This window comes from Taudactylus pleione, unplaced genomic scaffold (assembly GCF_031769625.1).
Source record: "Taudactylus pleione unplaced genomic scaffold, aTauple2 ptg000689l, whole genome shotgun sequence".
Taxonomy (NCBI): domain Eukaryota; kingdom Metazoa; phylum Chordata; class Amphibia; order Anura; family Myobatrachidae; genus Taudactylus; species Taudactylus pleione.
The window spans coordinates 1788703-1805760 of NW_028285091.1; the positions used below are offsets into that span (position 1 = coordinate 1788703).

The following is a 17058-nucleotide window of genomic DNA, read 5'->3' on the forward strand; positions in this document are numbered from 1 at the left end:
TTTAAAGCTGAGGGAAGGGTCTTTTTAAAGACTATGAGCAATAAACACCTTTGCCTATTCGACTGCATCTGCATCCTGTGACCAACAGAATTGCTCAAAACGCTATTCTGTTCTCCTGCTGTTCTGGATTGAGCCACGCGCCTCAGAAGCTCAAGTCCTCTGCCAGCTACTGTGCAGAAATACAACAATATGAGTGGTCCAAAGAACGCTGTCCCTCATAGGTCACGTCTTCTATTCATTCATGGATAATGCAATGATCTCAAAACGAGGAGAGAGAATAATATACGATTATACTCCAAATGAAAAGTGTTACTTCCAATGGTCCGCAATTAATATTAAAGGCCACTCACCTAAACTAGGTGAGATGCGTTCATATAAAGGTATATTTTTTAAGCGTTTTATTCTGGTCACAGACAAGCACACCAATTTTCATCGCTTATTTCCCACTGGGAATACACTCATCTGCAATCAGGTATAGGCGTTCACAAAAAGGTATCTTTTTATTCCCCTTGGAAGAGATCCATCCTTGACCAAGATGACTTTATAATAACAACCAAAAGATGATGCAACTCCAAAGGAATAAAATTTCACTTTTTAATCCAAGAATGTAACAAGGTTGTATCTATCCTTAGATAATATACAGCCAAAAAATGTATAAAAATCATTAAAAATACAGTCACAGATGGGTTCCACGGTGAAAAGGAAACAATTACCAGTAAACAGGAGCCACTCCTACCCGGAATAGTGTGAATTCCTAATGAGATGCACTAGATGTATAGAGTGCAAGGGTAAGTTGCAGTGCCACCATAGAAAACCCCTAAATTCACCACCAACGCGTTTCTGACTTTCAAGTCCTTCCTCAGGGTGTACTAGGACTGTAAACTACCCTCTCATTTATACCCCTCAGTATCCATATGGGGGAGGGCTAAGAAATAACCAAATGATCGGCTATAATTAAAACCTGGCATCTGGATTAAATCCCTTATAAATATCAATAATCAAAACAACATGCCCCCTACATAATGATCCATATATACACACATATAATGATAAAAGGCAAATAAAGTAAAAACAGATGAACACACATACGAATAAAATTGAGTACCAAAAACAATATAATGAAGATCCGGTTCACTTTTTCCAAAAGTCCCCTTGCTTCTCTGATGAGCCGTGTAATTTGGCGCCAAGCCTCCTCATGCATTAGCCGCCGCATGTTCTAAACCTTAACAGGACTTCCGGTCCACGAGGAACACCGCTGTGTACAACTTCCGGCATCTGGAACGCAGATACTTCCGGTACGTGACTTCCGGTGATGCATGGTCATCCGCTGGTAAGTGCGCTACTCCGGAAGTCCCGGCTACAGCGTATCAAAGCTGCTGGGCATGATAATGCGTTCTCTAGTGATCCTCTGGACGCCATTTTATTGGAGATCATAATTCACACTGATCTTATACGAGGCCCATCAAGAACTATAACGATACCATAAGTCAAGGGACATGAAATAAAGAAAACAAAGTATGAATAAAATTGGTATAGGAATAATACCAAATAGAATAATAAGACCAACTACTTATAATGTGGATGTGTATTGAGAGACTATAAGAACCATTTCGTCTCAAAATCAACATTCAAACCTCTAGGTGCTAGTGTTTTAAGTAAATAAATCATTTCCATTTCCATTTGAGCCAATCTAACATCCATATCATTAACCCGCCAGTTGGATTTAACAGATTTGATACCACAAAAGGATACTAAATGTTTAATATCACAACAATGTTGTGCCTTAAAGTGCAATGAAACATTGTGCGTATCTAGACCTTTTTTAATATTTCTGACGTGTTCAGCTAATCTCACTTTCTAGAGGTCCTGCCAATGTATTGGCTGCCACATGAACACTCCAAAAGATACACACAATACTTTGTATGGCATGTGATGAAATCTTTAATTTTAAAATTTGCACCCGTGTATCCTGACTTAAAATGTGTAATTTTGGTACTAGTGGATTTGCACACCTTACACATACTACACGTCCCACAACGATAAAATCCTTTTGATTATCACCAACTGTGGGCTTAACAACGGCACTCCTTACTACATGATCCTTGATGTTCCGAGCTCTACGGTATACAAATTTAGGACGTGACTCTATATGATCTTTTAATAAAGGAACCTTTGTTAATATACTCCAATGTTTGGACACCATTTTTTCTAATTGTTTATACTGGCTATTGTACTTAGTGATAAATGGGATTTTAGGTTTCTTATCCACTTTTGTATTTCCAATATCACTAATAGCTTGTGCTCTATTAAGGGTGGCACCTTTTTGTTTAGCAATTTCTACTACCTGATTGTCATACCCCTTAGCAAGGAATTGACTCTCCAAACAATCAGCCTGTGTATCAAAAATAACCTTTTCCGTACAATTTCGCCTAATGCGTTGAAACTGACTGTTTGAAATGCTTTTAAGCCAGTTGTAGTGGTGATTGCTATCACTTTGAATCAAGGAATTGCAATCAGTGGGTTTAACAAAATTCTTGGTTTTTATGCAATTGTCCTCAATATAAATGGTGAGGTCTAAAAAATCCACAGTTACTTCACTGACATTAAATGTCAGAACTATATTGGATGTGTTATTATTTAAATGCTGACAAAAAAGATCCAAAGAAACCTGATCACCCCTCCAGATAAATAGAATATCGTCTATGTATCGGCGCCATTACACCAGACTGGCACCAAACTGATGCCCACTCCACACTGCGTGCGCTTCCCACCAGGCCATGAACAGGTTGGCATAGCTTGGCGCCAGCCTGGTGCCCATAGCCGTACCCATTAATTGGAGAAAAAAAGAGTCATCGTACCAGAAAAAATTATTCTCCAATATCATATTAATACCATCTAAAATAAACCTTTTATAGTCTTCACCTGTATTACCCATATCTAGGAAAAATTGGACCGCCTTAAGTCCCAACTGGTGCTCTATAATGGTATATAAGGAGGTGACATCTGCTGTCACCAACCTATAACCCATTTGCCATTCTGTGTCTGACAACATTCTAATCACTGATATAGTATCCTTTAAAAAGGAATGAGTATGCTGTACCAAAGGTTGTAACTGGTTATCAAGATAATGAGATAAATTAGATAGAGCAGAGTTAGTGCCAGCCACAATGGGTCGACCAGGAGGTCTCTCTTTGTTTTTATGCAGCTTGGGAAGCACATATATAACAGGAATAGACGGTTTATCAATCTTAATGTAATCTCGTACCGTTTCTGAAATGGTGCCCTTAGAGGTATACAAATTAAGAAAGATTTCCAATTTCTTAATTATCGATTCTGTTGGGTTATTTCTTAATCTTTTATACGTGGAGGTATCTGATAATTGCCTAATAATTTCGCCATTGTATTCCTCCACATCCATAACCACAACGCTCCCCCCCTTATCGGCTGGTTTAATAACAATCTTTGTATTTTCCCTTAGAGTTTTAATAGCATTTCTCTCTTGTTTTGACAAATTCATATTTTTAACAGGTTTAAAAATGGTGCTTTCTAAATCCTCCTTCACTAAACGTTCAAACGTTTCAATAAAGCATCCCTTTTTATGAGTGGGAAAGAAAGTAATTTTTTCTTAAAAACAAAATAGCTTTCACTTATTCCTGGCGGACATTCACTGAAATACCTTTTTAAAGTTAATCTCCTGATAAATTTCTGAAGATCTACAAAGACCTCAAAGTCTCTGGCATGACTAGACGGAGCGAATTTTAAACCTCTTTCTAATATTTTTTGTTCATATTCGTTCAATTTATATTTGCTTAGGTTATAAACTGTCATTTTACCCAAATCCAAGTCAGTGGTACTACTTATAGTGACATGGTTACTTTAGTCCCCAGACCTGAGTAACTTCTCTTTAATTCTTCGTCTTTTATTTTTATTTTTTGTGCTCCCCCCTCTAACTCCCCTAATTTTTTTCTTTATTTTAGGTGATGTAGTGATGTTGCTCTCCCTAAAAAACGCTCATCTTGTTCCAAGGGTCTGAATCTATTCTCACTTTCCCATCTATTGTGCCCTCCCCCTCGACTTTGTCCTGTGTTTTCCTGCATATTCCATTTCTCGTCTGGTCGTCTATATCTACCATACCCATTTCGTGGTCGCCAGTCCATTCTGCGTTTCCCTAATACTGCAGATTCTCTGGGTATATGTGTATTTTTAAAATCATAATTGGAGTTTCTACCTCCACTTTTATACACCGGAGTTTGGCTCAAACTGATGTTATGCTGTACTCCTCTTTCTCTTATGTTCAGGTTACTAAAATCTTGATCCCCTGCAAACCTTTTCTCTTTTTTAGTGATTAAATGCTGTTGACCTGTTTTATAGTCATTTTTATCTCTCCAATATTTCTTCTTTTTCCTCATTTTCAAATCTCTCTCATTTTTCTCAATCTTTATTACAATCCTCTCTTCCAATTCCTTATATTGTGGTGACTCTTTATACGGATTCACCAAAGTCCTATACGTTACAATCTCCTCCTCTAGATCCTGTAACTCTTTTGTTTTTTCTCTTATGATTAGCTCCATAAGTGACTTTGAACAGGAGTCAAGGATTCTGAACCAATCATTTTTAAACTCCTGAGACTCACTATTAAACGAGGGTAATTTATCAATCCGTAAACCCCTCGGTATTAGGTTCTCTGAGATATACTTTTCGAGGGTCACCTGTTCCCACCAGATTTTACTCTCTTTTAATAGAGATTTTTCTAGTTTGAACATGGCACCCTCAAGGTCCTCATCAATCAAATCCTCATTATTCACATCATTGAACACTTCATTAATGAGTGACTTCCTACTGCCTCTATGTGCAAACATACTTAGGGCTGCTGGTATTTAAAGACAAAGTGCAAAATACAGACAATATAAAAACAATCTAAAAACAACCTGCGCCCTCAAGGACTGCAGCTCAGTCCACACTCAGGAGCACCACCCCTTCAAAATATAGCAGAAATACAACAATATGAGTGGTCCAAAGAGCGCTGTCCCTCATAGGTCACGTCTTCTCCTATTCATTCATGGATAATGCAATGATCTCAAAACGAGGAGAGAGAATAATACACGATTATACTCCAAATGACAAGTGTTACTTCCAATGGTCCGCAATTAATATTAAAGGCCACTCACCTAAACTAGGTGAGATGCGTTCATATAAAGGTATATTTTTTAAGCGTTTTATTCTGGTCACAGACAAGCACACCAATTTTCATCGCTTATTTCCTACTGAGAATACACTCACCTGAAATCAGGTATAGGCGTTCACAAAAAGGTATCTTTTTATTCCCCTTGGAAGAGATCCATCCTTGACCAAGATGACTTTATAATAACAACCAAAAGATGATGCAACTCCAAAGGAATAAAGATTCACTTTTTAATCCAAGAATGTAACAAGGTTGTATCTATCCTTAGATAATATACAGCCAAAAAATGTATAAAAATCATTAAAAATACAGTCACAGATGGGTTCCATGGTGAAAAGGAAACAATTACCAGTAAACAGGAGCCACTCCTACCCGGAATAGTGTGAAATCCTGATGAGATGCACTAGATGTATAGAGTGCAAGGGTAAGTTGCAGTGCCACCATAGAAAACCCCTAAATTCACCACCAACGCGTTTCTGACTTTCAAGTCCTTCCTCAGGGTGTACTAGGACTGTAAACTACCCTCCCATTTATACCCCTCAGTATCCATATGGGGGAGGGCTAAGAAATAACCAAATGATCGGCTATAATTAAAACCTGGCATCTGGATTAAATCCCTTATAAATATCAATAATCAAAACAACATGCCCCTACATAATGATCCATATATACACACATAGTATGATAAAAGGCAAATAAAGTAAAAACAGATGAACACACATACGAATAAACTTGAGTACCAAAAACAATATAATGAAGATCCGGTTCACTTTTTCCAAAAGTCCCCTTGCTTCTCTGATGAGCCATGTAATTTGGCGCCAAGCCTCCTCATGCATTAGCCGCCGCATGTTCTAAACCTTAACAGGACTTCCGGTCCACGAGGAACACCGCTGTGTACAACTTCCAGCATCTGGAACGCAGATACTTCCGGTACGCGACTTCCGGTGATGCATGGTCATCCGCTGGTAAGTGCGCTACTCCGGAAGTCCCAGCTACAGCGTATCAAAGCTGCCGGGCATGATAATGCGTTCTCTAGTGATCCTCTGGATGCCATTTTATTGGAGATCATAATTCACACTGATCTTATACGAGGCCCATCAAGAACATTAACGATGCCATAAGTCAGGGGACATGAAATAAAGAAAACAAAGTATGAATAAAATCGGTATAGGAATAATAGCAAATAGAATAATAAGACCAACTACTTATAATGTGGATGTGTATTGAGAGACTATAAGAACCATTTCGTCTCAAAATCAACATTCAAACCTCTAGGTGCTAGTGTTTTAAGTAAATAAATCATTTCCATTCCCATTTGAGCCAATCTAACATCCATATCATTAACCCGCCAGTTGGATTTAACAGATTTGATACCACAAAAGGATACTAAATGTTTAATATCACAACAATGTTGTGCCTTAAAGTGCAATGAAACATTGTGCGTATCTAGACCTTTTTTAATATTTCTGACGTGTTCAACAAAGTATTGTGTGTATCTTTTGGAGTGTTCATGTGGCAGCCAATACGTTGGCAGGACCTCTAGAATGCTAAAAGTGAGATTAGCTGAACACGTCAGAAATATTAAAAAAGGTCTAGTACGCACAATGTTTCATTGCACTTTAAGGCTCCTGTTTACTGGTAATTGTTTCCTTTTCACCATGGAACCCATCTGTGACTGTATTTTTAATGATTTTTATACATTTTTTGGCTGTATATTATCTAAGGATAGATACAACCTTGTTACATTCTTGGATTAAAAAGTGAATCTTTATTCCTTTGGAGTTGCATCATCTTTTGGTTGTTATTATAAAGTAATCTTGGTCAAGGATGGATCTCTTCCAAGGGGAATAAAAAGATACCTTTTTGTGAACGCCTATACCTGATTGCAGATGAGTGTATTCCCAGTAGGAAATAAGCGATGAAAATTGGTGTGCTTGTCTGTGACCAGAATAAAACGCTTCAAAAAGATACCTTTATATGAACGCATCTCACCTAGTTTCTCGTTTTGAGATCATTGCATTATCCATGAATGAATAGGAGAAGACGTGACCTATGAGGGACAGCGCTCTTTGGACCACTCATATTGTTGTATTTCTGCTATATTTTGAAGGGGTGGTGCTCCTGAGTGTGGACTGAGCTGCAGTCCTTGAGGGCGCAGGTTGTTTTTAGATTGTTTTTATATTAGCTACTGTGCAGAGCCCGGTCCATTGAGTGGGATCAGGAGGAAACAGCCGACACCAATAAGGAGGTGTGGCCACAGTTAGTCGACACATACGCAGCAGAAGCAGTTCCAGGTGCTGGCGGTAGGAACTTGAGTGTACATAAGTGGTTCCAAACGCCAATGGTAGAGTTTGGTGGTGGCAGCATCGTTACCTGTCTAATGCGCAGTGGGTGGAGTCAGTAACAGGCCATCACTGATGGTAAGCGGGAATCCCTGATACTCCAAGACCCAGTGGCGATCAAAACCCAATCTGTGATCGAGCGGCAGAGTGAGTTCGTCCTGTCACAGGGGCGCTTTCATGTCGCTCCCCCTTTTTAATCTTTCATCAGGACAGGGCTGTTATTAGAACACGCCCTTCTTCTTTCCCAAAGTGGTTTCTCGTTTCCACATTAATGAGGAAATTGTGGTTCCGGCCTTTCAATCACACGACCTCTCGGCAGGTGAGGACTCTTTGGATGTGGTCCGTGCTCTAAAGATCTACGTTGACTGCACTAGTTCCAACAGGAAATCAGACTCCCTCTTCATCTTATATGGATCCCATAAGGGATGGCCAGCGAACAAACAGACTCTGGCCATATGGATTTGCATGACTATCTCACAGGCTTATGTGCAGACTGGCCTTCCTGTGCTGGCTACAGTATCTGCTCATTCAACTCTCTGTGGGTCCCTCGTGGGCAGCCCGGTGTGGTGCCTCTGCTGAACAACTATGCAAGGCGGCTACGTGGTCTTCTGTCCACACCTTTAAGTTCTATGCCTTTGATACATTTGCCTCTCAGGATGCTTTCTTCGGGCGCAGGGTTCTCCTATCAGCTCAGGAGCGTCCCCGCCTTTGAACAACTGCTTGGGACATCCCCATTGTCTCCCTGTGAAGCCCTATGGACCTTGAAGAAGAAAAGGAGAATTATGCTAAAACTTACCCTTGTTAACTCTCTTTCTTCAAAGTCCATAGGGTCCTCAGGGCACCCGCCCTGACGCACCTGGCTTCTATGGATTTCTTCTCTTGGTCACTTGTTTCCTTCTCTGTGTGAGAGTGTGATTCCTCAGTGTACCAGTCTTCCTTCTCTCCTATCCTGCTTCTGCCTTGGGCTTGTTAACAAAACTGAGTTGCCCTCAGGCTGTGGGCGGGATATAGGGAGGAGGACCAGAGCATCCTGGGATTGAAAAGCTTTGCTGTCCGGTCCCATCTACACCCCATTGTCTTCCTGTGGACTCTATGGACTTCGAAGAAAGTAGGTTAACAAGGGTACGTTTTACCATAACTCTCCTTTTTTAAACACAGTACACCATAAAAATAGCAGTTTATTATGGTATACTGTGCATGAACTTGAACTTTAAACTGTTGTTGGACATCTAAGGCTGCATCATCGATCTTCATTGGTTTAAAACCATCAATAGAAACCCATCAATGGTTTAGCCATTGATGGTTGAGTACTGCACATGGGCAGACCTGGGCCATCGGACTAGTGCCACTGATGTTTTTCTCAACATCAGGGCATCATTGCCACGCTATTGATAGAAAAACTTGTCATCAGCCATGGACCATCGATGACCATCCCTAATTTAAACACTTTTAAACTATTTAGTACTTGAATAAATTCGGCAATGCCATACCAATATACTTGATCGATGCAGGATTGCCATAATCAAAATTATCTGTGAAATCAGCTCAATTATTAATATTGATATTTATAAATAATGAGAATTTCCCTTTTGTATCGGTATATCGATATTAATCGCTTATCAGGGCACACTGGGAGTCAAAGGCTCTGGTATGTTTATATGTCCCTGGTGGCTGCTTCTCCCTGCAGCCGCCGCATATACACTGGGCCAGAGGCACTCCTACGGTTCTGTGTCAAGGGCAGCTGCCCGTGTCTGCAGCTGCCAGGTATGCATGGTGGCTGCTTCTCTCTACAGCCACGCAAAACACACTGGGGCAGAGGCGCTGTGTGGTTCCATATCACTGGTGGCCTCTCCTCTGCAGCCGGCAGGTGGGGGGTGCCGTCAGGCTGACCAATCACTAGGACCAGCAGTGATCAGCCCAAACTAAGGGAGGAGCCATGGGTGCAGAGGGGTCAGGAGGTCCCTCTAAGACTTGCGGCTGCCAGATTATTTTCCAGCAGCCGTCCATTGGGCGTTTCTGACTGTTCGCATCAGATGCTACCATGTCAGGCAAATGGCTAATTAGTCCACACATGTTATTGAATCCTTTAGTTTGTGGGTTTTGATTCACTGCTATTTTACAAGTACATGACATATAAAACAATGTAAACGCAGTTGGGTACACAATTTATGTCTATTCACTAAAATTCAAACACAGATATATTAAGATAAAAATAGCAGTTTTGAATTATACTTTGCTTAGCACATGACATTCAGTCCATCGAATCCCAATACAGGAAAGTATATATTCTTCTGGCATTTCATACATGGAAAACCAGAGAAACAAAACTACATAATATTACAATGTAGCGTTTATATAAAATATATTAGTACATACAGCACAGTATTAAGTTTCAAAAAGATAAATCTTTATGGCATCATCCTCTAAGCTCAGGAAAGAGAAGTGGAGAGAATAGTTTATTTAAATACACAGAAATATACACGTACTGGGACACCAAACAGAACTCTGGCATCACCCACATATAGGACAGTCCTTACTTCTCACTGTTGTAGTGTCCTGATGGTGTGTGACAGCAGCTTTTTTTCTTTAGCACAGAGGTTCCCAAACTCCGCCATTACAGTTCAAGTTTTATGGGTATCCATGCTTGGGCACAGGTGAAATAGTACCTCAGTCAATTTGATTTAACCATTTGGACTCAACCATGGATATCCTTAAATCCTGGACTGTAATGGAGGTTGGGAAACCCTGCTCTAGCAGATAATCCTCCGATATAGCTAAGTGTTCTTTAATATCCTCCCACTGCTCTGGGCACCTGGCCTCTTTGCAGCATATAATAGGTATTTTATAGAGGGAAGGAGGCTGGTGGCAGGAACTTGTCTGTCATGTCTCAGACCTTATGGTGTATTATTATATGATAGGAATATACACTCCATTACAGCCCTGACCACTGTTCCTTGAGTTTTCCTATACATTTTTATACCATTTGGGTGATCCGTTTCCAAAAACTACTATACACACTGCAGAGTAACTTTCCTTCCCATCCACTCACTGGGTGGATACTATCTTAAGAAATAGATTAAAGCAAGAAATATAACGCAAGAATACCATAAGGACAGTAATACAAGCTGTGACCATTCAACCTTCTGGAACTTGAAACAGAAATGTCAGAGGTCAATGAAGCACTCGGGTCAGGAGAAATACTATGCTTAATGACATTTGTTTTTAAGAAATAATTTCCACTTGTAAGCATGCAAAGTTTCTCCAGTGTAAATGTTTTATAAAGCTTTCTGTCATTTCCTACAATCAGGACATAATAATAGCTAATCTGTGTGAAGTCTTATGTGAAAGAAGATCTGATTTCTGTGCAAAACATTTTTCACACTCAGAGCATGAAAATGGCTTCTCACCTGTGTGATGTCTCTGATGTGTGATAAGAGATGATTTCTGTGTGAAACATTTCCCATACTCAAGACATGGAAAAGGTTTCTCACCTGTGTGATGTCTCTGATGTCTAACAAGATGTGTTTTACTTGTAAAATACTTCCCACACTCGCAGCATGAAAATGGCTGCTCACCTGTGTGACTTCTCTGATGTGTAACAAGATGTGATTGGTGTTTAAACAGTTTCCCACAAGAAATACATGAAAAAGGTTTCTCACCTGTGTGATTTCTCTGATGTGAAACTAGAGCTGATTTCTGTGTAAAATATTTTCCACACTCAGAGCACAAATATGGCTTCTCGCCTGTGTGAAGTCTCTGATGTTTAACTAGATACGATTTATGTGCAAAACATGTCCTACACTCATCACATGAAAATGGTTTCTCACCTGTGTGTATACTCTTATGTATAACCAGATCCATTCTATTTGTAAAACATTTCCCACACTCAGCACATGGAAATAGTTTCTCGCCTGTGTGAGTTCTCTGATGTATAACAAGCTGTGGTATATTCAAAAAACATTTTCTACACTCCAAGCATGAAATTAGCTTTACACCTGTGTGAAGTCTCTCATGTTTAACAAGAGATGATTTCTGTGTAAAACATGTTCCACATTCTGAGCAGGAAAACGGCTTCTCACCCGTGTGACTTCTCTCATGTCTAACGAGAGACAATTTCTGTGTATAATACTTCCCACACTCAACACATGGAAACGACTTCTCACCTGTGTGACTTCTCAGATGTCTAACAAGCTGTGATTTGTCTCGAAAACATTTCCCACACTCAGAACATGGAAATGGCTTCTCACCTGTCTTAGCTGGCTGATGGATAATAGGCTTTGTGTTCTGTGTAAAACATCTGGCGTCTATAAAAGAGGGAAATATTATATCTACTCTATGAGCTGTAATTGATTTACCAGAACATTCCTCAATATAAGCAGGATCAGGTGATACGCCTGCATGGTGAAGTACTGGATGTATAATTGGGATAATCGTGTTTTATCCCAGAGAATCTTGTACGATGTCATTATCTTCTATTTCACAATCTGGAGATAAAATGTTATTTTTCTTTGAGATATTTCTGCTGTTGCATCCATCTGCTGGGAATAAAATAAATACATGATTGATGCCCAATTCATTTTAATTTTCCAATAAAGACTGTCATCAAAGATCTTTAGATTTACCATCAAATGGATAAATTCAAGATGCATGAAGGTATAATTTAAAAAACCCATTACCTGACATTTTATGCTACGCTATGCGTAGAGCAGGGCTTTACTGTAATCCTTTATGCTGGAATTTACTTTGCAACATCAAAGCAATGTGTGGTGAAAATATATGAATAAATGTGCTTAAAATATTGGACCATGTTGCAGAAAACTAAAGCTGATAGCAGGAGAAAACAAATTCTCTCTCCAGGGTTGTAGGTGAGATGCACAATACCCAGGAGATGTACTGAAAGGAAAACTAAGTGTGGCAATACAGAGATTTTACCAAGTCTATGTAATATTATGACATGCTTGTAATTTATGTCAGAATTGTGTATTGTATTGGGACTACATGAAACTTGTAGGTTTAAAGCAGCAGGTGCATTTATGAACATGAGTGTATTTAAGAATAGCTTGCTCTTTTCAGAAATATTATATCAGAGACCTAATCACATCAATGTAATCACATTTCTGAAGATGACATCAAGGTTTAAGGTTTTTCATTTTACAATAGTGTGATGTAGCCAAGAACTTCCTGTCACGGGAAAATTTAAACATTATGAGAACACTTAAAGATCAGTTTTTATTAGGTTCTGGTTTGGCCCTGCAAATTAAATTACAAACTCGTGTGGGAAATTTGTGTTTTTTTGTGCGCAGTCCCCTCAGCAAGTGAAAAGGTCAGGAAAATCTTTATTTTAAAGTAAAACTTTTGGGACATAGTGCAGAACCTCCGGTACACAATGAATAATCATGCGCTTAAATAGCATAATTTGTCCAATAAAGACAGTCAGTTGAATCTCTAAAATCTCTAAAAAGCTCAATAGTGGGTTAAATTACGTGGAACAGGTATATGGAAGTGTAAATGATGTGGGACAGGCATGTGGAGGTGTAAATGATGTAGGACAGCTATGTGGAGGTGTAAATGATGTGGGACAGGTATGTGGAGGTGTAAATGATGTGTGACAGGTATATGTGGAGGCGTAAATGATGTGGGACAGGCATGTGGAGGTGTAAATGATGTGGGACAGGCATGTGGAGGTGTAAATGATGTGGGACAGGTATGTGGAGGGGTAAATTATGTAGGACAGGTATGTGGAGGGGTAAATGATGTAGGATAGGTATGTGGAGGTATAAATGATATGGGACAGGCATGTGGAGGTGTAAATGATGTGGGACAGGCATGTGGAGGTGTAAATGATGTGGGACAGGCATGTGGAGGTGTAAATTATGTACAGTAGGACAGGTATGTAGAGATGTAAATGATGTGGGACAGGTATATGTGGAGGTGTAAATGATGTGAGACAGGTATGTGAAGGAGTAAATGATGTAGGACAGGTATGTGGAGGTGTAAATGATGTGGGACAGGTATGTGGAGGTGTAAATGATGTGGGACAGGTATGTGGAGGTGTAAATGATGTGGGACAGGTATGTGGAGGTGTAAATGATGTGTGACAGGTATATGTGGAGGCGTAAATGATGTGGGACAGGCATGTGGAGGTGTAAATGATGTGGGACAGGCATGTGGAGGGGTAAATTATGTAGGACAGGTATGTGGAGGGGTAAATGATGTAGGATAGGTATGTGGAGGTATAAATGATGTGGGACAGGCATGTAGAGGTGTAAATGACGTGGGACAGGTATGTGGAGGTGTAAATGATGTGGAACAGCTATGTGGAGGGGTAAATGATGTAGGACAGGTATGTGGAGGGGTAAATGATGTAGGACAGGTATGTGGAGGGGTAAATGATGTGGGACAGGCATGTAGAAGTGTAAATGATGTGGGACAGGCATGTAGAGGTGTAAATGATGTGGGACAGGCAGGAAGAGGTGTAAATGATGTGGGACAGGTATATGTGGAGGTGTATTGATGGAAGAGGAGATTTAGAACTTGCAGATAAGAGCTAAAAAAAAGTTTATTTCAAAGTTTTACACAAATTAAAACACTGAAAAATCACTGTGGAGGTGTAAATGATGTGGGACAGCTATGTGGAGTTGTATAAGATGTAGGACAGGTATATGTGGTGTAAATGATATGGGACAGGCATGTAGAGGTGTAAATGATGTGGGACAGACATGTGGAGGTGTAAATGATGTGGGACAGGTATATGTGGAGGAGTAAATGATGTGGGACAGGTATATGTGGAGGTGTAAATGATGTGGGACAGGTATATGTGGAGGTGTAAATGATGTGGGACAGGTATATGTGGAGGTATAAATTATGTGGGACAGGCATGTGGAGGTGTAAATGATGTGGGATAGGCATGTAGAGGTGTAAATGATGTGGGACAGGTATATGTGGAGGTATAAATTATGTGGGACAGGTATGTGGAGGTGTAAATGATGCGGGACAGACATGTGGAGATGTATATGATGTAGGACATGTATATGTGGTGTAAATGATGTGGGACAGGCATGTAGAGGTGTAAATGATGTGGGACAGGCATGTGGAGGTGTAAATGATGTGGGACAGGTATATGTGGAGGTGTAAATGATGTGGGACAGATATGTGGAGGTGTAAATGATGTGGGACAGGTATATGTGGAGGTGTAAATGATGTGGGACAGGTATATGTGGAGGTGTAAATGATGTGGGGCAGACATGTGGAGGTATAAATGATTTACGTGCAGATGTAAATAGTGTGGGACAAGTAAGTTGAGGTGCATTGATGAAAGAGGAGAGTTAGAACTTGCAGATAAGAGCTAAAAAAAAGTTTATTCCAAAGTTTTACACAAATTAAAACACTGAAAAATCACTTTGCAGACATTTTTCTGTACCACAAAATGCTGGAAAGACTTTAATTTGATGGAAAACACTTGCCTGCTATCATTTTTCAACTATTAATAAAAAAGTGCAAAACCAGCCATTTGACACCTTTTAAGAGCCACCAGTATCTTACTTATAGCCACTAACAGCCTTCTATATGAATGCTTTTTGTAGAAAACTTGCACAACCTCGCTGCAAGTACCATAAACTGGCATTTCTAATTGAATCTCGCATTTCTCGGGTGCACGCATTCACGCGATGTATGCGAGATTCATGATAAAAACTCGATTTTGCAAACTCACTCAACAGAATTGACCCATTAATTTCACTTTCTACAATTTAAGATATTAAACATGGTAAATTACTATAATTATATTACCCATTTCTCTTAAACGTTTATGAATTTATTAGAATTGACACAAATAATATAATGTCAAGCCGACCACGCAGGCGTTTGGAAAGTCTCAAGATCATTGGGCCAACCAATGAGAAGTAAGATTGTACTCAATAAAGTATGAAGGACATGCGCATTTTATATACTTTATCATAGGCAGAATACCACTTGGGTTACATTGGTGTCTCTGTAATAGTGTGATACCTTTAATCATTTATGGAAATCAATTCTTCCTAAGAATCACCTCATAAATCCGGGGCTCCAGTCCGTCTTCGAGGTCTACCGACAATGGTCCACATCCTGGACATCTCAACTCCCTGGATAAACTTTTTTTTTCTTACAGTCCTAATGCTGGAATCAGAGTGAACACACTTTTTATCTTAGCAGAGTGCCAATGTCTAGCTTGTTATGTGCTGAGTGACTTGCTGTGCTAAATATCCCTAGCACAGAACAAGCTAGAGGCTGGCACTCTGCAAGTATAAAAAGCGTGTTTATTCTGATTTCAGGAATAGGACGTCAGAAAAAAATAGGCATAAACTGTCTGAAGAAGCAGACAGCAGTCCTGTGAAACGCGTAGTTTATACAGCTTATCGCATGCCTGTACCAGATGATCAAGACACGTTTGTATTAATGCCAAACTACAACTCTTCAATAAACTATTTATTTAAAAAAAAAGTGGTACTGACAACTCAATTGGGGGAACTTGCCCCAGAAAGGACATTGGCCCTCATTCAGAGCCGCTCGTTAGCGGCAGTACGCTCGTTCCGAGCGATGTTTGCACATCTGCGCATGCGTACGGTTTTTAGTACGCATGCGCGAACCAGTCAGTGCGGGCAAAAATCGTTTGTACGCTATATAGCGAGTGCCTGCTATTTTGAGTGACAGAATGAGGCGTATGTGGGTGGTAACAGGGGAAGGGGCTTGAAAATGGGGAGTGGAGATCCGAACGCAGGCGTGCTTAAAGGTCAAAACGGGCGTATTAAGGGTGTGCATAATTAATACAGCAGCGTCATTGACCACGTTACTGGGTTATTTTCTAGCCAGAACTGCTCGCAAATTTGTGGTAGCAAACACCAACCACAAGAATAGCGAGCAGTTCATACGCTGGTCGATGTACTCGATTAATCTAATAAATAGCGGACATGACGTATGGTGCGAGCGGCCAGGGGGCGTTTTTAACAAATAAACGAGCGTATGTTTTGCACGCTCGTTCAGACTTAGAGGCGTGAACAGACTGCAATTTGCGAACGGATCATTTGAATAGCCACCCCTTGTTTTTGAACGAACGAGCGCAAATAGCGAACGGCTCTGAATCAGGCCCATTGTTTGTATTTGGATTCTGTTGGAGAATTTCTGGTGTTTCTTCTCCTTTCAAAGCAGCAGAAACCACCAATTGTTTGGACCATAATCAGACTGATTACTTATGCTGGAAATAGAAGCCAAGTGCATAAATAACAATATCTAGGGTGCATGTGGTATGTGACCACATTGCTTAAATAAAAATCACAGAGGCTCTGCACTCACCATAATAAAGCATGGGGATTCAGTTCATATTCTGATCAAGCCATTTAAGCTTACAGACCATCGTCAGGGGACCCCAATTTTTGGTAAATGTCCTATTCGATCACTAAGGATTGTAAACATGGCAATTGCCATCACATTAGAATCACATTTAAGATATGCTCCCTGCTATGCTCCCTGGCTTGAAGCTCATCTGCACACAGGCTATTA

At 40.0% G+C, this 17058-nt stretch overlaps 1 protein-coding gene across 1 annotated transcript in view; it reads right to left on the bottom strand.

Moving 5' to 3' along the window:
- Positions 1-17058, bottom strand: part of LOC148477813 (uncharacterized) — a 204395-nt gene that overhangs the window by 157144 nt on the left and 30193 nt on the right. Inside the window, 1 exon segment of the mRNA XM_088456150.1 lies at positions 10932-11771. Within this exon segment, the coding sequence (XP_088312276.1) occupies positions 10932-11771 (840 nt within the window).